Source organism: Crocuta crocuta, unplaced genomic scaffold (genome assembly GCF_008692635.1).
Source record: "Crocuta crocuta isolate KB4526 unplaced genomic scaffold, BGI_CrCroc_1.0 scaffold647, whole genome shotgun sequence".
In the NCBI taxonomy this organism is placed as follows: Eukaryota; Metazoa; Chordata; class Mammalia; order Carnivora; family Hyaenidae; genus Crocuta; species Crocuta crocuta.
Genome location: NW_027531286.1, coordinates 882,277 through 903,957, shown reverse-complemented (window position 1 = coordinate 903,957; position 21,681 = coordinate 882,277). Strand labels below are relative to the sequence as shown.

Below are 21,681 nucleotides of genomic sequence, written 5' to 3'. Positions count from 1 at the left end.
TTGCCCCCAAAATATTAAGAGGCCTGAGCATAAGGATTAAGGAAGAACACATGCTTAGTTTTAACATAACCACTTTAATGCATTTTAACAAATGCATACTGATCAACTGGCATGGCTGATAAAGCCTGCATTTCTTTTGTTGAAATTCAGTTATGTCAGCCTCCAAGTACTTTCTGTGTTAACTTAGATCAACTTCTGCAGAGATCAACAGCACATAGAACACTTTCTACATATGAAAAACTTTAGTAGATCACAGTTAACTCTAACAGAAAAAGTAATCCATAAAAGGAAGACATTATCTATAGAATTTGGCAAGAAGCCTATTTGCATCTAAGTCTCTCTTGATTCAGGAAAAAAAAAAATAGGCAGCTGAGAAGGCAGAATGCTCAAAGGGAAGAGGGATATATAACACAAAGTGAACTTTCTCTTAAAAGTTGCCTCAGAACTAGTGTCAAATACCTACTACATATACAGAATGATCCTAAAATTCTCTGAAAGAGTCAGCAGACACTTGCCCTGACCACAAATATGTCCTCCACAAAACCAACCGGCTGAGAAATGAGTTAAAGTGCTGGATCCCTTCCACTAACATTGCCTGCTTTTCTACATACCATTTAGTATAATCAACTGTTCAGTGTGCTTGCTGCAGATTTAACCATGATATTGCCACAATTCTGCAAAGGAAAAAAGCATGGCTACAAGTGTAGCAAAATTACCCTCTGAAATTCAGGATGAAGGCAAGGCATCTGAAGAACATTTTGAAGAAAAATAATCTGAGTTCAGGTACTATACCAAAAGCATATTTTTGTTCCCTCAAAGGCTTTCTTCTAATATACATACACTCTTCTCCTTGGATACTGGCAAAAGTATCAGCAATATTACACTTTGTAGCAACAAGCAAATGTATACTTAGTTTATCCACAAGTAGCCTGGTAAAGATGTGTAATTCCTCACTCTACCTTCTGTCCCACTCTTTCAACTCTTCACCTCCTTTTTGTAGCCTCAGAACAATTTTTAAACGTATCACTTCCAATATCTGGCATTTAAAAATTAGTCTTGAAATCATAATCTCCTCTAAAATGTAAAAAGTTTGCTTCTTCTAATTATTTACCTCCTAGAACAAGAAAGAAGGGAATTTTAGAAGGCCCAATTACTAGGAAATAATCTTTAAACTACCCACACACTACAAAAAATATCACCTACCAAAAATGGAAACAATATTAAACTCAGAAATACTCAATTTCTCCCTCAACTCAACCAATTTCTTAACTTTATTTTCATTAGCCAATAACGTCCACTGAGATTCAAATACTCCCTGAACACGTCTGTTTACTGCCTGATATGTTTCTATAGCAACAGACACCCAGAATACAGAAAAAGAAATAATGCCTAGTTTTTTCACATCGTCTGTAACTGATGCAACGCAACGGAAAAACATTAGTATAATATGTGGTGCAAGCCGTGCCGCACATAGCAGCTCCTAGAAGGTGAAGGTTAGTATGTCTGTTAGCCAAGAACAATTTATCGAAAAAGAAAACATCCCTAGAAGTTGAATCTTAAATCTAAACGGGAAGTAAGTGATCTTTCTGCTTGTCACTGAAAAAGGTGCTGCACACCTTATAAAGGACAGCTTGTTCTGCAAAACACTAACTCTAGACATTTGCTCAGTAAATAACAATGAAATGTGCCACACATACATCTTCAAGTCTTTCAGTGAGTTTAGGGAGACAGCAAGTAGTCACTGGAAGCCAGATTATATAAATGCACCTATTTCCAGCCTTGCTACATTGCACTCATCAGGATGTTTTCCTCTATGTCCCTTTGTGGAGTGATGATCAATGTTTTGATTCACAGACAAAGGTCAATCTCGAGATTTAAAGGGATCACAAAGGGTTCCTGAGTGGCTCAGTGGGTTGAGTTTCCAACTCTTGATTTTGGCTCAGGTCATGATCTCAGTGTTAGTGAGAGAGCCCCTTGTCGGGCTCTGTGCCGAAAGCATGGAGCCTGCTTGGGATCCTCTCTCCCCTTCTCTCCCCCTCCCCCACTCACACTTTTTCTTTCAAAGACAAATAAACTTTAAAAAAATGGATCATGAAATTTCATGTCTAGAAGCAGAAGCTATAGAAGGAATTGGCAAAAGAACTGTCCCTCATATATCATTTACTCCTCCCTTCTCCCACTATCATGACTATATTATAATCCTGGGAAGACTTCCTTCCTGCTAAGCTTTCAGTCACCCATTGGTGCCAGCTAAAGTTAAAGCAGAGAAAACGATGTCTTCACTCCTGAATCTACCTAGGAACACTAATAAGAGTGGTAAACTGACCCCATCATTAAAAAGTCCAACAAAAAGAAAATATTTAATAAGGAAGTTATACTCAAGCTACCAAGAGAAGCCAATAGTGCAAGTTAATGATCACATCTTTGCTATTTTTTTCTAGACTAAGTATGTTAAGTATCACATCTAGAACATTATCAATCACCTTCAGCCAAGTTAAAATTCTTAACAAATTCACCTTCAGATATGACTCTAGTATTTACTATCTTAGCAATACTACATAATGAGAACAAAGGAACTGGACTAAGAAATGGATGTGGGCCTGGGTATAAGTACCACCACGATGAGTTTCAAATCCCCTAAGATACCTTTTTGTCAGGTGAAAATGTCCAATAATTTCACCCAATGCATAGGATTATTGTGAGGGGTAAATGAGAACAAATGTACAAATATTCTATAAACGGTAAAGTGCCCTATACATAAAAAGAGGTTATGGGTGCCTGGGTGTCTTGGTTGAGCATCAGACTCTTGGTTTTGGCTCAGGTCATGATCTCACATTGTGGGATCTCACACTGTGGGATGGAGCCCAGTGTCAGGCTCTATGCTGATAGCATGGAACCAGCTTGGGATTCTTTCTCTCCCTCACTCTCTCTGCCCCTCCCCTGCTTGCACACTCTCATGCATTCTTTCTCTCAAAAATAAAAAACTTAAAAAAAAAAAAAAAAAGAGGCTGGGGCGCCTGGGTGGCTCAGCTGGTTAAGACTCTAGCTTCAGCTCAGGTCGTGATCTCACAGTTTGTGGGTTCAAACACCACATCAGGCTCTGTGCTGACAGCTCAGAGCTTAGAGCCTGCTTCAGATTGTGTCTCCTCCCTCTCTGCCCCTCCCCCCACTTGCACTCTCTGTTTCTCCCTCTCAAAAATAAACAAACATTAAAAAAAAAATAATAAGAGGCTGTATAAAGTAGTGCCAGTAGGGTCTGGACCAGGTATCCAGGGTTCAAATCCTGGTTCAGCCTCTCACTATGAGCTACTTAATTAAGAGAAGTCATTGCACAGGACTCTATGAGGATTAAATGAAATAAAAAACAAAGTAGCCAGCACATGCTCAAAAAATATTAGCAACTATCATTTTGAACATGAATCAACACTGGACTGGGAAACCAACTATCTTTCCCCAAAAGAATGGTTTATGTGGCTAGAGGCAAACCATACTTCATATGCCTCTTCTCAAATAGCGTTAAACATCAGATAAGATTTTCTTCTTCTTTATCATCCCAAGTAGTAGGCTTCTAGTAAGCTTTCTAAGTCCATTTAGGAGCTCTCTTTTGATTCCACCATCTCTAAATCTCCTTACACCAAATGTCTAATCCTAGGGATGAAATTTTATGAAATTCAACAACTTCATTCCACCCTCACTACCAGCAATTTAATATGAAGTGGTCATCTCTGAAAGGTGTTATTTGGGAGAAGCCCCTGCTCTACATAACAGAGTTTGTTCTGTTCTTGATTTCTGGGTACAGGGGGAGCTTGAAGGGATGGTCAAATGTGAACAGAAGAAAGAGTAGCAATGTGCTTACACACAAACAAGTTTCTGGACATTGAGACAGTCAAGACTAGAGCAGAAGGCTAAAAGTAGACTTGGAAAGAAGAGGAATGATCAACAAAAAATTCATACTTCCTTGCCTGTGTCACTCCAAATTATCAGAAGGTGCCTTAGAAATAATCATTATTTAAAAAAAAGAAAAGTAATCATTATCTACACCTACCAGACAATAAGAATTAAGTCATCCTAACCTGAGGGGCAACTGGATGGCTCAGTCAGTTAAGCATCCAATTTCAGCTCAGGTCATATCTCACGGTTTGTGAGTTCGAGCCCTGTATCAGGCTCTGTGTGAACAGCTCAGAGCCTGGAGCTTGCTTCAGGTTCTAGGTCTCCTGCTCTCTCTGGCCCTCCCCTGCCTTGCAAAAATAAACAAACATTAAAAAATTTGTTTTTTAAATTACCCTAATCTGAATTATTTGGCATCTATTATTGTAATTTTCTTGTATTGTTGGAATGTAATGAGAGAAACCGTGGTGAGAAATATCACAATTATATTTGAATTTCATACTGCCAAGAGGAACACAATTAACCAATTGATCTTATTTAATAAATTATAATTCGTCCTTCACTATACTTCTTAGGAAGTACAGTTCAGCAGTGGAAGAAGGTTCTTAAGAAAGAGTAAATAATCAGGAGAAGGACCTGAAAAACTCTTTTTCCACCACCAACCTCACAGGAATTCCAAGCCTGGGTGTCCCATAGTCTTTGTACTAGGACTTACACGTCTTGAGTGCTTACTGAAGGCTGAATACTAAGACATAACAGAGAGAAATAGACAAGAGCTGCTACTTCCAAGAAGCTCACCATTTGGGAAACAAAACTCAGTTAATTAAGAAAAGTCTAGAGGCACAGGCGAGAGCAGAATGAGAACGAGAAGTTTAGACAATCCAGTTTCACACAGGTGAGTGTGGCTAAGAAATACTACAGCTAGGGGCGCCTGGGCAGCTCAGTCAGTTAAGTGCATCCGACTTCGGCTCAGGTCATGATCTCACAGTTTGTGGGTTCGAGCCCCACTTCGGGCTCTGTGCTGACAACTATCTCAGAGCCTGGAGCCTGTTTCAGATTCTGTGTCTCCCTCTCTCTCTGACCCTCCCCTGAAATACTACAGCTAAATATCAATGTGTCTAGATGTTACTATATATTCAATAATATTAATAGCTAACATATGAATACTTCCTATGTACTAAGCATTTATTTTCAAGGCCATTTTTTCTAGCTCATTTAATCCTCATAACAGCCCTTTGAAGAAAGATAATAAAATGTCAATTTTAGTTATAAAGAAAGTTAAGAATCAAAACAGTTAGGTAACTTAAGCCAGGATAATTTAACAAGTAGCCAAACTGGGATTTCAATCTAGTCCAATGGTTACAAAAAAGATCTACAGTCTAGTCAAACTCATAGAAGCAGAAAGTAAAATGGTGGCTGTAAGGGGCTGAGGGGCGGGGTGGGGGGAAAAGGGAGCTGCTGCTCAGTGTGTATAAAGTTTCAATTATACAAGATGAAAAATCTCTAGATCTGTTGTACAACATTGTGCTTATAGTGAACACTGTATACTTAAAAACTTAAAAGAGTACAGATTTCATTATACACATACACACATATACACATACATATGTATACATGTTATACATATATATGTATATGTATATATATTTTAAAACCACACACACAAGGTGTGACCTGCCCTACCTCCAATTTTTTTTCTTCAAAAAAATTTTTTTTCTAATGTTTATTTTTGAAGGAGAGAGAGACAGAGTGTGAGCAAGGGAGGGCCAAAGAGAGAGGGAGACACAGAATCCGAAGCAGGCTCCAGACTCTGAGCTGTCAGCACAGAGCCCGATGCGGGGCTTGAACTCACGAGCCTGGAGATCATGACCTGAGTCAAAGTTGGACACCCAACCAACTGAGCCATCTAGGCATCCACCCTCCCCCGCAAGTCTACATTCTTAACCCTCAAACTTCCTGGTCTCAGGAACCCCTTAAATTCTTAAAAATTATTGAGGACCCCCAAAATTTTTTGTTTACATGGGATATTTATGTCAATATTTACTGATCACAAATTAAAACTAAGGAATTACCTTTTTTTAACTTCCATTTATTTTTTAATGTTATTTATTTTGAGTGAGTGAGAGAGTGAGTGAGAGAGAGCAAGCAAATGAGGGCAGAGAGAAAGAGAGAGAGAATCCCAACCAAGCTACATGCTGTCAGCACAGAGCCTGACACAAGCTTGATCTCACAAATCATGAGATCATGATCTGAGCCGCAATCAGTGCTTAACAGACTGAGCCATCCAGGTGCCCCTTGAATTCTCTAAATATATAAAACTGCAAAACAAGACAACAAACTATACTTGCATTTCCACATAGGCTGAAGGAAAACTTTAGGATTTCAAGTAATGATTTACTGGACCACAATGAGGTTATAGAGATGACAGCAGGCAGGTATAATCAAAAGTAAGAGCACAATACGAGTACTGAAAATGGAGTTTAGTATCTGAAAAAGGGCACATTTATATCCTACTACTTTAGGAAATTATAGAAAATACAAGAACACACAGATATACATGTCATTAGCCGTGCATGTAATGTTATCACACATCATGTAGCTCTGGAAAACCTCTACTTAGTAGAGAATGAGAGGGGAAAAAAACAAGTAACATCTGAACATTACTATGAGAACAGTTTGGACTCTGCAGACCCCTATAAATGAATCTTGAGTATATACCACACTTTGAGAACCACTGTTCCACACCAATCATCTTTAAACCACGAGTTATAAAAGTCGATTTAAGTCATATAAGCATTTTTGACAAATGAAATATATAGAATACAATGAAATGGAAAATATCAGAAAATGTAGTACCAATAAGTTGCACTTCTTGAAACTTCTGTCAGTTACATATATCTAGTAGTATGCAAAGTACTAGGTGGTAACATAGAATATATCTCCTACTGCAGGTCAAAAACTGTGAAATCACTGTGCAACATAACTTCCAATTCTGCCAAAGCAAAGGTCATACAAATAACTACAATCTGTAGACTAAAAACTGAGAATTTATGATAAACCAGATATTCTCCAACATAACAATTAAAGGTTTCAGATGGATAAAATTTCTGTAGACTGAAGAAAGTCACAGTTCACCTTACCATATCATGATACAGCCATCACTCAAACTTTTCCTACCACCTTCTCTTCCACAGTCAATTCAGGGAAAAAGGAAGGCAAGGGAGGTAAGTTATCCAAACTCCGTAAGACACAAATAAAGGTGCTCTTTCCTTCTCTCTAAACTGAGCTCTTGCTCTTAATCACAGGGTTTACTTTCTAAATGAAGGGCCTGCCTTCAAGCAAACTGGTCAACAATCACTTTTCTACTGGCATTATGGTTACTCCTCTTATCCTGAATCTATAGGATTTCTTGGGTCAAAACTGCAGCACTCAGACAATGGTTCAAGTTGCAGATCTCTCTTGGTATCCTGACAAAGGCAGGCCTGCATCTGGTGAACTGTAACAAATGGAAACAGCACATAGTGAAAGGCAGAGCCAGTCTGCACCAACAGCTGAAGCTCCACCCACAGCCTGGGCACAATCCAGGACACCCAGAGGTCTCAATGGTTTCCCTGAAAAACTACAAAGACAAACCCTACTGAAGGCAGTTGGTGAAATATAAAATCACTGCTTCTGCATATTTACCAGAAATGAACCATGGAAGTTTGTTTCAGAAACAGTTTCTCTCCCAACTAGCCCAAACAGAATAGGAAGCTTGATGAAAATATAATGGCATATACTTTTTTAAAAATTGTGGTAACATGTACAAAACATAACATTTATCTTTTTAACTATATTTGAACATATAGTTCAATGGCATTAAGTCCATTCATATTGTTAGGTAACCATAACACAACCTCCAGAACTTCTACATCATCCTATGCTGAAACTCTGTACTTACTGGTATACATTTTTGCAATGATATATTTTTCTGTTATCAACATACCCTAAGATGCAAATGCATCCTTCTCCAAGGATAGACTCAACCCCACTACTGTCTTGAAACGTAGAGGGGAAAAGGCAAATTCTGTGACAGAAGAAATCTTTCTTTTTACTATTGTCTGTCTAGAACCTAGCACACATGCCTGACAAATCTAGACTCAAATATTCATTTGTTACATGGTTAAAGTATGACCCCCAAATTACTTCCTAAATGCAAAGTGAAAAATACACCTTTACAAGAGAGAGACTTGTTGCTTACCACCTTAACCAATCTTTTTTTTCTTCAAATTTTCATTTAAATTCTGGTTAGTTAATATATAGTGTAACAGTGGTTTCCAGAGTAGAAAGGAGATTTTTTTTTTTTTAAAGTAATCTCTAGGGGCACGCAGGTGGCTCAGTTGGTTAAGTGTCCAACTGCGGCTCAGGTCATGATCTCGAGATTCGTGATTTCAAGCCCTGCGTTGGGCTCTGTGCTGGCAGCTCAGAGCCTGGAGCCTGTTTCAGATTCTGTGTCTCCATCTCTATGCCCCTCCCCCTCTCATGCTCTGACAGCTTTGTCTCTCTCTCAAAAATAAACAAACATTAAAAAAAAAATAGTAATAATCTCTACACCCAAGGTGGGGTTCCAATTCATGACCCCAAGATCAAAAGTCGTATGCTCTACCAAATGAGCCACCTTTAACCAATCTTAACCATCAGTACCAGTGATGGTGATTAGACTACCAGGTCTAATACTGGGTACCTCCTGATTCGATACAATTTGAAGTGTTCAGTCACCCCAGAATCATTCTTGCCAAAATGTTTAATGTGAATCTAATGCTCTAGACCCAAGTTCCAGTGTACAAGGAATACATTTTAGGAAAACAAACTACACATTGAAGAAACAAATTCATTTACAATTTTTTTTAAGTTTATTAATATACTGTGAGTGGGGGAGGGGCAGAGAGAGGGAGAGAGAGAATCCCAAGCAGGCTCCCAGATGAAACCACGAGATGATGATCTGAGCTGAAACCAAGAGTCGGAGGCTTAACCAACTGAGCCACCCAGGAGCTCCCAGACAAATTCACTTTAGATGATAAGGTCACTCATACAAGTATAGTCAACCAATCTTTGACAAAGGACCAAAGACAATTTAACATTTCAATGTGGAAAAACAGTCTTTTCAGCAACTTTTGCTGGAACAACTAGATATTCATATCCTTCCCCCAAATACAAATACTGACCATATATATGTGTTACACAAAAACTCAAAATGGATCAGAGACTAAAATGTAAAACACACAACTATAAGCCTTCTAGAAAATAAAACTTAGGTGACCTTGGTGTTGACAATGAGTTTTTAGCTACGATACCAAAAGCACAATCTAGGGGCACCTGGGTGACTCAGCTGGTCAAGCGACTGACTTCAGCTCAGATCATGATCTCACCATTCTGAGTTTGAGCCCCACGTTGGGCTCTGTGCTGATATCTCAGAGCCTGGAGCCTGTTTCAGATTCTGTGTCTCCATCCTTCTCTCTCTGCCCCTCCCTTGCTTGTGCTCGGTCTCTCTCTCTCAAAAATAAACATTAAACATAAAAGTACAATCCATGAAAGAAAAAACAGGTAAGTTGGGCTTCATTAAAATTAAAAACTGCTCCAAAAAATTAAATTAGAAAAATAAAAACTGTTCTGCATAAGACACTGTTAAGAGAATGAAAAGATAAGCCACAACTGGAAAAAAAATATCTGCAAAAGGAAGTAAAAACTCATATCACACAAAAACCTGCCACAAATGTTTACAGCAGTTTTATTTATAACTGACAAAATGTAGAAGCAACCAAGATGTTCTTCAGTAAGTAAATGGATAAACAAGCTGTGGTACATCCAGATAATGGAATACTATTTAGCACTAAAAAGAAATGACCTATTATGCTGTGAAAAATCATTAAAGAAACTTAAAATGCATAGTACTAAGTGAAAGATGCCAATCTGAAAAGGCTATATGCATACCATATGATTCCATCCATATGACATTGTGCAAAAGGCAAAACTATGAACAGTAAAAGGGTAAGTGGTTGCCAGAGGATATTAAGAGGAAGGGATAAGTAAACAGGGCATAGATTTTCAAGAATCAGAATGAAAACTATTCTGTGTAATGGTAGATACATATCATTATACATCCGCGAAAACCTATACAGTGTACAATACCCAAAGTGAACCCTAATGTAAACTATAGGTTTTGGGACTAATGTCAATGTAGGTTCACTAAGTGTTAATAATTATAACACTCTGGTGTGAGATTCTGATAGAGGAGGAAGCTTTGTGCACACAGCAGGGCAGGAGATATATGAGAACTCTGTACCTTCCACTCAATTTTACTATGAATCTAAAACAGCTCTAAAAAAACAGCCTGTTTTTTTAAAACACATGTACATAAAAAACCTGCACACAAACATTTATAGGCGTTTTATTCATAACTGCCAAAACCTGGAAGCAACCAAGATGTCCTTCAGTTCATAAATGGAAAAACAAACTGTGGTACAGCCACAATGAAATATTATTCAGCAATAAAAAGAAATGAATTCTCAAGACACAGAAGCATGGAACAACCTTAAACGCATAGTGCTAAGTGAAAGAAGCCAGCCTGTAGAGGCTACATACTGTATCTGGGTTCCAGCTGTATGACATGCTAGGAAAAGCAAAACTACAGAGACAGTAAAAATACCTCTAGCTGCTGGTGTGAGGGGGAGGGGAAATAGAGAAAGCGATAAATAAGTGGAGCATAATAGATTTTTTAGGGCAGTGAAACTATTCTATATGATACTGTAATAGCAAATACATGACAGTGTGCATTTGTCAAAACCCACAGAATTATAAACACAAAGACCAAACTCTAATGTAAACTATGGGCTGTGAGTGATAATACCATGTCAATGCAGGTTCATCAATTATAACCAATGTACCACATTAATGCAAGATGTTAATAGCAGAAGCAACTGGGTAGAGAAAGTGTATGTGGGAACTCTACTTCCAGCTCAATTTTTCTGCAATCTAAAACTGCTTTAAAAGTAAAGCTTATAAGGAGTGCCTGGATGGCTCAGTTGGTTTAGCGTCTGACTCTTGATATTGGCTCAGGTTGTGACCTCACAGTTGTGAGACTGAACCCCGCATCTGGGGCTCAGCATGGAGCCTGCTTGTGTGTCTCTCTCTCCCTCTGTCTCTCCCTGTTTGCGCACTCTCTCTCATTCCCTCTCTCAAAATAAATGAAGTCTTATTAGCTAAACACAAACAAATACACACACATACACAAGGCGTGCCTGGGTGGCTCAGTCTGTAGGGCATCTGACTCTTGATTCAGCTCAGGTCATGATCTCATGGTTTGTGGGATTGAGCCCCAAGTCAGGCTCTGTGCTGACAGCACAATGAACCTGCTAGGATTCTCCTCTCCCTCTCTCTCTGCCCCTCCCCCAAGTGCTCTCTTTCTAAACAAACTTAAAATAAAAACAAGTAGTCAATGTCACAGAAACAAAAAGATAGATCGACTGTTCAGAGTCATCAAACTTTGACTATAAAGGGCCAGAGACTTGACAGTTTAAGCTCTGTGGGACAAGTGGTCTCTATCACAACTACTCAACTCTGCCACTGAGGCATGAAAGGAGCCACAGACAACATACAAATGAATAAGCATGGCTTTATTTATGGACACTGAAATTTGAGCTTCATATAGTTTTCATAGGTCACGTAATACTATTCATTTGATTTTTTTCCAACCATTTAAAAATGTTAAAACCAAAGAACTAAAAACAGGTATCTAAACAAATACTTATACACAGATGTTGAGAGCAGCACTATTCAAAATAGCCAAAAGGTAGGAACAATGCCAAAGTCCATTAACGAATGAATAGACAAACAAAAAGTGGCATACCTTTATCAAAGTGGATTATTATTCAGTCATAAAAAGGAATGAAATACTGATACACGCTATAATGTGAACAAATCTCAAAAACATGCTAGGTGGAAGAAACCAGACATAAAAGGTCACATGTTATGATTCCATCTACATCAAACATCCAAAATAGGTTAATCCACAGAGATAGAAAGTCAACTAGTACTTAGCAGAAGCTGCAGGGGAGGGAAATGGGGAGAATGCTTAATGGTAAAGGGTTTTTCTTTTGGGTGCTTAAAATGTTTTGGAACTAGACAGAGGTGATGGTTACACAACATACTGAATATACTAAATGCCAATGAATCGTGCACTTTAAAATGATTGATGGTTAATTTTATGTTAGGTGAACTTTACCTTAATTTTTTTTAATAATACAGAAAAAAATGTAAAAGCTATTTTTGTCTGGTGAACTATTCAAAAACAGATGGCTAGCAAGACTTGGCACATGAATTGTAGTGTGCTGACCTCTACTCTAGATGAAAAGAGACTAAAGAGTCGTAATTAAATGCAATGCATAAACCTGGATTGAATCCAGAATTGAAAAGTCAGAAAAAAAGGCTATTTAGGACATTTGGGGAAAAGTTAATATTGGATACCATGGAATTACTGTAATTTTCTTTAAGTATGACAATATATTTGTGGCAAGGTCATTCCTTATTCTTAGGAGAGGTGTGCTGCAATATTTAGGGATAACATCATGATATGCAAATTACTTTCAAATAATTCAACTCCAAAAAATACACACAGAACTAAAGAAACGTGGTGATTTTTTTAAACAACTGGGGACTCTGAAGGATATATAAATGTTCATTACATTTCTCTTTCAACTTTCTTGTATCAGAACCTTTTCAAAATAAAAACGTTTGGGAGGGAAATGTATTTTATGAATATAGAAAACCGGCTTGAGACTGCCTAATATGAAATCTGACAATCTGTTAAGATTAATGTTCCATATTCCTCAGGAATAAGGGCTTATTACGAGTCGGGCTGAGGACTATACCTTGTTCCAGGATTCTTTTCTGGGACAGAAAAGCATCACTTTTCCAAGGACAGGCTTAATCACGTAGGAAGATTGGTAGGACCCGTGCCTTGTGAACATGGATATAAGATGCACCATGATCACTACAACAGGAATTCCTGGAAAATAACACATATATGCATGCACATAACACAAAACACACATAATTTGGCACTGTAATCCTATATTCCCACAGATTTAGATGAAACTAAGTTTAAATTCTCTTCCTAGGCGGAGGCATAGGTTAAAGGAATGATGAGTATTAAGGAGGGCACTTGTGATGACTACCAGGTGTTGTATTTAAGTGTTGAATCACTAAATTCTACTCCTAAAACCAGTATTACACTGTATGTTTGGGGTTATTTATTTTAATTTTAGAGACAGAAAAAGAGAGCACCCTGGGGGAAGGGTGGAGAGGGGCAGCGGGAGAGAATCTTAAGCAGACTCCATGTTCGGTGGAGAACCCAATGTGGGGCTTGATCCCATGACCCTGAGATCATGACCTGAGCCAAAATCAAGAGTCAGATAGAGTCGGACACTCAGCCAACCAAGCTACCCAGGCACCCCTACATTATATGTTAACTACTAACTGGAATTTAAATAAAAACTTGAAAAAAAATTTCCCCCAAAGGGGAAAAGTATCTTACTATAGGGGCGCCTGGATGGCTTAGTCGGTTGAGCGTCTGACTTTTGCTTGGGTCATGATCTCGCGGTTCGTGGGTTCGAGCCCCACGTCAGGCTCTGTGCTGACTGCCAGCTCAGAGCCTGGAGCCTGTTTCAGTCTGTGACTCCCTCTCTCTCTGACCCTCCCCTGCTCACGCTGTCTCTCTCTCTCTCTCTCTCTCCTAGAAATAAATAAAAAACATTAAAAAAAAGAAAAGAAAAGTATCTTACTATAAAAGTTAAATGATCACTGAGGCATTTTTATGGAACTAAAATCACTTAACATCTCTGGAACCACCTATATGAAATTTTATAGCAAGGAAACAAGTTATTCATGTAGACAATATAAACTGCTGTATACCAGCAGAGCCTGACAGAAACATCATGTCAGCTATATGTGTAATTTTTTCTAGCAGCTGTATTTTTTAACGGTGATATTAATTTTTAATGTTTTTTTTAAAATGCTTTGTTTATTTTTGAGAGAGACAGACAGAGCATGAGCAGAGGAGGGGCAGAGAGACAAGAGAGGGAGACACAGAATCTGAAGTAGGTTCCAGGCTCTGAGCTGTCAGCTACTGACCCCAACAGGGGGCTAAAACTCACAAACTGTGAGATCATGACCTGAGCCAAAGCTGGATGCTTAACCGACTAAGCCACTGAGGCACCCCAAAGGTGATATTAATTTTAATATATTTTATTTAAACCATTAAATCTATTCATATGTAATCAATAATAGCTTTTCAATATGTTATCATTATAAAAAATTATGGTAATAATTTATACTTTTCCCCATTCTAAGTCTTCAAGATACAGTGTGTATTTTACACTCTCGCCTCAATTTAGATGAGCCACATTTCACATGCTCAACACCCACACGTGACTAGTGGCTTCCTACATTGGACAGGACAATCTAACTCTTGAAGAAAGTAAAAGAAGCAAAGCCTGGAAAATGAGCTACCAAGAAAGTGACTGAATATATGTATATGAATCTCCTAAGGCAACATAAGCTGGAATTGTTCTATAGTTTCATATGATAATCAGGTAAACAACAATTTACCAAGGTATAGCTTACAAACTAACCTCAATCCCTGCTCTGGTATCCCCCATGACATCCTACAAACAAAGGAAGTTATCACATCTCTATTCTGGGCAAAAGGAACTTTACTGCAGACATCCCACATACATACTGGGCTGAGAGTTCTTTTCTTTGACTTTCATGGGCAGGTTCAGTCTAAGATGAGAAGGAAAGAAGAGGAGCTGAGTCTTTTGCTCCACTCTCCGCCATCACTCTCCCAAAGTGATTAAAAATAACACCATTTTAACTTGGTATTTTCCTTTGTCCACTAACCCCTCTTCACATAATTTTGTCCAATTTACCTCTAATTCTCCAGAGAAGAGAGATCCCTGCTCCCATATTAGCTATAGTGTCTTCCTCTTGACATTCCCTTAAAAAGAAAACTGTGTCCGAACAAGTGGCTTTAGAAGAATTAACATCACTTCAAGATGAATCTCCTTCCCTAAGTGGGTTGGAATCTACTTCCCAATGTGTACTTATAACAAACAAAACTGCCACAGGTCACTACAAAAATAATTTAACTATATTGAGGATCAATGATATGAAAAGAATAGTTTCAATTACACTTTTCTACTATCCTCTCCCAAATGCCTTCCTTGCCCCCAAAAGAAAGTGGCAACATTTTCACATTTTTCAGAAAAGGAAACATCTCTTACTTGTCAGACTAACAAACAATATCTTTGACCCATAGTTATGGAATTTAAGATAAAAGAAGACAGTAAATTTCCTAAGTTCTGATCTATATATTGGCCAGAAAAGCAAATGTATATTTTTGAGCTAAATAACTTAAGCTAAGTTTATTTCTTCTGGCTTCTTCCCTTTGACTAAACCTATCCAGGGTTTTAAAGAATTCTGTAATTTGGCTCAAGATCAGACATTACATAACAAATTGTTGAATTTTGCTATTCATCTTGTTACTGACTCTATAAAAATACATATTCTAATAACTAGTAATTGTAAATATTTACAAAATTACTAAATCACTATTTTTTTAATTCTTGACCTATGAAAGAGAAACTGTGTATGTATGAAGAAAAAGACACAGAAGGATACATGCACTGATAAAATGGTTACTTCTGGGGAAAGGACTAGGACTAAAGAGTTAAGGGCCTCTTTAACCTTATTTATAAAACTTGGGGCACCTGGGTGGCTCATTTGGTTAGGGGTCTGACTTGGGCTCAGGTCATGATCTCACGGTCTGTGAGTTCAAGCCCTGCATCAGGCTCTGTGCTGACAGCTCAGATCCTGGAGCCTGCTTATGATTCTGTCTCCCTCTCTTTGCACCCCTCCCCAGTTTGAGTACGCATACTCTCTCTCTCAAAAATAAACATTAAAAAAAACTTTATGTGTAAAACTTAAATTTTATGCAATAATGCATTCATATTTTGTGTAATTAAAAACCAGATTTGAAATTTATAGAACTAGTTTGTTATATAACGTTTAGTTTTGAAAATTATTATATGTATGTATATATACATATACATATACATATATACATGTATACATGCACGCCCTATTTATTAAAAGTTCATTGTTGGGGCACCTGGGTGGCTCAGTCAGTTAAGCAGCCAACTTCAGCTCAGGTCATGATCTCATGGTTCATTGAGTTTGAGCCCCACATTGGGCTCTGCAGTGACAGCTCAGAGCCTGGAGCCTGTTTCAGATTCTGTGTCTCCTTCTCCCTCTATCCTTGCGCTCAAAAATAATTTAAAAGATTTTTTTTAAAGATTAAAAAAAAAGTTCATTGTTTACAAAGCAGTCTATGTTCATTATCCCATTAAATTCTCAAACCACCCTAAAAAGGTATCATTATTGCTTCCCCCCACCTCCCATTTAGAAATGAGTAAACTGAGACTGAGAGGTTAAGGAGTGTCCTGTTCAAGGTCACACAAATGTTTGGGACCCGGAAGGTACTCCAAAACCACACTGAAGCAAACTACAAGGAACTTAACACATGGTTATATATAGTCCTGCTCAGGGAATATTGAGCTAATTCAGGAATAAAGAGAAAACACTTTTTCACTTTTGCCTTAAAGAGTTCCAAAAGAAAACCTGCTTATTTATCTGTCTACCTCAATAAAGGAAGCAGTAGGAACATCCTGAGGTATTTGATTGGCTTAGTGACAAACTGAATATGGCTATAGCATACTGAACCTATTGAAAGTTTTAAGAGATTTTAAATAGAACTGTAGTACTGAGCCAGGTACCACAGGACCATACCTCAGCTCTTTTTCAGTACTTATAGGTGAAGTACAATAGACAATTTCAGCTGGATTGCACTTTATGGCATGGATTATTTGTTTCTAATAAAGGGAAAAAAATCTATGATTTGAGTTTACCTACCAAAATACCCCATACTTTTCTTCAATGACAGTGACAGTAACAAGTACTTACACCAAGTATTATGACCTAGTAAAGACTCTACATTAATCAATCAATCAAAATGTATGTATCAAGTCGATTTACATCACCACTAGATGCGCTGGGAGTCTTACTATAAGAATGTCTAATGTAATGGAACTACTCAGTCTCTGGGGAAGCCCTTGATCCCTGAAATTCTCTTTCCTTCTTACTTTAATAAGGTTTAGCTAGGTTCAATGACTCCTGAAATCCACTGAAAGGCCTATCTTTTAACCTGACCTTTCCTAAGATGGTACAAGAGATACGGTTAAGCCTGGATGAAATACACACAAGGCTTATTTCTACCTCATACAGCAAATCTTTCATAACAGCATTGTTTTTAAGTTGATTACATACTCTAGACTTACGTGGAAGACACTTTAATAAATCTTAGCTCTGTTTCAACTTCCATCTTGCATTGCTTTTCTGGCTGTTTATATCCGGCTCAGGAAATCTTTACTGTTAGTGCCACAAATTAACTTTAGCCTTCAGCCAGGTTCTCAGGGAGTTTCAAACATTAACATGATCCCAAACCAGACCAGAAAGCTAGTACCTTTGAGAACTTTTATAAAACACCTATCCTCCAATTAAGGAATAAATAGATAAAACTCACTAAAGTGATAGGGAAAACATGGCATTATAGTTTATAATCAATAATAAACTGAAGGGGCGCCTGGGTGGCTCAGTTGGTTTAGCATCCGACTTCGGCTCAGGTCATGATCTCATGGTTCGTGTGTTTGAGACCTGCATCGGGCTCTGTGCTGACAGCTAGCTCAGAGCCCGGAGCTTGTTTCAGATTTGTCTCCCTCTCTCTCTGAACCTCCTCTGCTCATGCCTTGTGTGTGTGTGTCTCTCTCTCAGAAATAAATAAAAAAAGACATTTAAAATGATAATAATAATAAAAAACTGAAGAGCTTTCTATACCAAATAAGTAAATAAATAAATGTAAACGGTTACTTTTCATCCAGTTTTGGTATTGCTCATTTTGTATTCACAGCATCAGTTTATACTACACATGCTGTTTCAAGTTCCTATTCCCCATTCTACCATCTTTCCTTACAAATGATGACCTCATGACTTACTTTATAAAGAACATCAAAACTTAAAAGCTAACAATTACAGCTTTCCTTCCCCACTATGTTCGGACAACCCCACCTTCTTTCATCCTGACCCCAACAATAAGATACCTTCGCACTGGGTCCCAGTAAATTCAATCAGATGTCAAGGCAACTAAGTTCTATATTGTGCTTTTCCCACCTTTCTTTCTAAGATGACTGTTTCTATGGCTCTCTTCCCTCACCAGTTCAAGACTCACCTTTTCCAGAGAAGCCATTATTTAATCCTGATTCCTGAATTCCTATAACCACAATCCACCCCATTCTACTTATAACCATGAGTAGAACTCTTCTCTTTGCCACTACATCTAGACCAACCAAGTAGAGCTCAAATTTTATCCTCTCTTCAAAGTTTCTGCAACTGAGTGCTATATTTTGCTTACTGATAAAAATTTAAAAAGAAAACTCTGGGCCACCTAGGTGGCTTAGTTGGTAGAGCTTCCGACTTTGGCTCAGGTCATGATCTTGTGGTTTGGGAGTTTGAGCCCCGTGTCGGGCTCTGTGCTGACAGCTTACAGACTGGAGCCTGCTTCGGATTCTGTCTCCATCTCTCTCTGCCCCTCCCAAACTCATGCACTCTCTCTCTCTCTCTCAATAATAATAAACAATAAAAACATGGTTTTGGGGTGCCTGGGTGGTTCAGTCGGTTAAGCATCTGACTTCGACTCAGGTCATGATCTCGTGGTTTGTGGGTTCAAGCCCCGCGTTGGGCTCTGTGCTGACAGCTCAGAGCCTGGAGGTTGTTTCAGATTCTGTGTCTCCCTCTCTCTCTGACCCTCCCCCTCTCATGCTCAGTCTCTGTCTCAAAAATAAACTATAAAAAAAATTTTAAATGGTTTTAATAAAAAGAAAACTCAAAAAAGTTTAGGTCAAATGTGTGTGTTAACAATTAAAATGCAGAACAGTGCCTTTGACATACTTTACAGAACACATGATTCCAAAATAATTTAGTAATTAAAAAGTTATAAAAAAAAAGTTCAATGGTGCTTTGGATGTTTTCTCTTGAACTCATCTAATTCTCTTTCCTACAATAAAAAATACATTATTTAATTTTTAAAATTTCTAGTAGTTTTTGGAGTGCCTGGCTGGCTCAACTGGTGGAGCATATAACTCTTTATCTCAGGGTTATGAGTTTGAGCCCTATGTTGGGTAGAGATTATTTAAAAATAAAATCTTTAGAAAATATTTTTTTGGTTACTTATAAAGATAAAAGTATATCTGAGCAAAGACAATAAATGGATGATCAGTAAAAAAATAAAATAAAATAAAAATAAACGGATAATAGTGAAAAATTATTGGAGAACCTCAAGTACCATATCAGAAATTACTTTCCAATTAGAAAGGAAAAAATACATTTTTACAGGAAAGACCTGACAATCATACCTGTAACAAAGTGATCAAGCCTAGCATCACCAGGAGTGAGGCAACCTGACACAGCATGTCATGACATAATGCAATAAATATACATAATAGTACAGTATTTTGGCCAAAATACTTTAGCCAAAAGGATTTGGCTAATACTTTGGCCAAAAATATTTAACCTGAATTTCATCACCTAAAGCCCCATAAGCAAAATAAAACATAGCTAAAATTCTCCTTTCCTCATGTTTTACTCTCAATTTGGTCACTATCGAAAGGGCCTCTAGGAGGATCCCCAACAACCACTGTGAAAAATGTGAGTTGTAAAGTATGTATGGATTTGGAGCCAGAGAGATCTAACTTTGAATCCTGGATCTGCTGCTACTTACTAAACTTACATTAGCCCTATGCCTCAGTTTCTTTATCTATAAAATGAGATAGTATAAAATACCACCAAACTTCAGAGGTTGCTATAATAATCAAATAACATATCTAATACATGTAAAATGTCTAAAATACTGCCTGCCATATTAAAGTTATTCAGTATATGATGGTTGCCATAACACACATTTATTCTCTATAACGTGTCGTGGTTAACAAAGGACTTCTATATACATCCAGTCTCATCATCTGATCCTTCCTGTAAACCATTGCTACAAATCAGTAAAAACAAATAACATAAATCTGCCTGCAAGGAGTTAATCTAACATTAAAATCTGTATTCATTCGTACATGCTCTTTATACAGGTAGTACTTGTTTTGCATACTCCCAAAACGCACAAATTTCAGTTAACAGTTTAGTTAATTAAGTAACATCAGTTTCCCAACAACATACTTCAAATTTTAATTACCATGGTATAAGAACTGTGAATCGTTGCATAAAATATAAACTTTACTGCGAGTTCCCAAGTCTGTAAATCACCATGTAAACATCAGATGTACATCATGATCAGTAACCAATCGCATCACTTCTTTCAAAGTCTGTTGGTGATGAATCACTGGGCACGTTTTTCAGTTCACACACAAACAGCAAAGTGTGTAGTTCTGTTGCCTGCTAGTCTACCAGTGATAAATCCGTTTACAAAAACAGACAATCAAGAGAAGGAGTTGGCCTACAAAACGAAAATGAAGCAAAGAAACAAAAAGGGAGAATGCTGGAAGTAAAACCTTAAAATAAAATAAATGGAGTTACATGACGCATCAGAGAAATGTAGTGCAGGCAAACTTTTCAACATAAATAAGAAAAGTGATTATGACAACAAGGATGACCATGTCCCAGAGAAAGTAACACCAGCAAAAAAACCTTAAGAGGAACTCTCAAAGATATCACACAACACTGAAAGTACAAAGGATGGAAGCCACAATACCCAAAAGATATTTGCTCCATATCATAAGTTATATGACAAGAAGCAGACAAGCACTATTTAACCTACTCAGTAAGTTTTTAAACAAAGAAATAAAACACTTTAAAAAAAAAATATGTTATTTTTGGTGGTGCCTGGGTGGCTCAGTTGGTTAAGTGTCCAGCTTCAGCTCAGGTCATGATCTTATGGTTCAGGAGTTCGAGCCCTGTATCGGGCTCTGTACTGTCAGTTCAGAGCCTGGAGCCTGTTTCAGATTCTGTGCCTCCTTCTCTCTCTGACCCTCCTCAGCTCATGCTGTCTCTCTCTTAAAGATTTTATTTATTTTTTAAGTAATCTCTACACCCACCATGGGGCTTGTACTCACAACCCCAAGATCAAGAGATACACACTCCACCGACTGCTTAAATATTTTAACAAAAAATTTAAAAGGTCACTTCAGGGGGCATCTGGGTGGCTCAGGTGGTTAAATGTCCAACTCTTGATTTTGGCTCAGGTCACAGTCTCACGAACTATAAGATCTGAGATGGAGGCCCACATCAGGTTCTGCACTGACAGACCAGAGCCTGCTTGGGATTCTCTATCTCCCTCCCTTCTTTGCTCCTCCCTGGCCCCCACTCTCTCTATTTCAAAATAAATAAATGAACATTAAAAAAATAAGGTGCACCTGGGTGGCTCAGTTAGTTAAGCATCCGACTTCAGCTTGGGTCATGATCTCACAGTTCATGAGTTCAAGTCTCACACTGGGCTCTCTGCTGTTAGTGCAGAGCCCACTTTGGATCCTCTGCCCCTCCCCCCACCTCTCTCTCTATCTCTCAAAAATAAATAAGCTTAAAAAAAAGAATATTTTTTAATCTAACCACAGAACAGCTGTAAATTCTTGAAATTAGTTTTTA

The 21,681-nt window shown here is 37.9% G+C and overlaps 1 protein-coding gene across 4 annotated transcripts in view; it reads right to left on the bottom strand.

Annotated features, from left to right (window-relative positions):
- Positions 1 to 21,681, bottom strand: part of KDM2A (lysine demethylase 2A) — a 106,920-nt gene that overhangs the window by 61,326 nt on the left and 23,913 nt on the right. Inside the window, exon 2 of one of the 4 annotated variants that reach the window (XM_077771457.1) lies at positions 12,795 to 12,931. The exons of the other annotated variants lie outside the window; for them this stretch is intronic. Within the exon in view, the coding sequence (XP_077627583.1) occupies positions 12,795 to 12,911 (117 nt within the window). The 5' untranslated portion in view covers positions 12,912 to 12,931. The remainder of the gene's footprint in view (positions 1 to 12,794; positions 12,932 to 21,681) is intronic. 4 annotated transcript variants of the gene reach the window in all.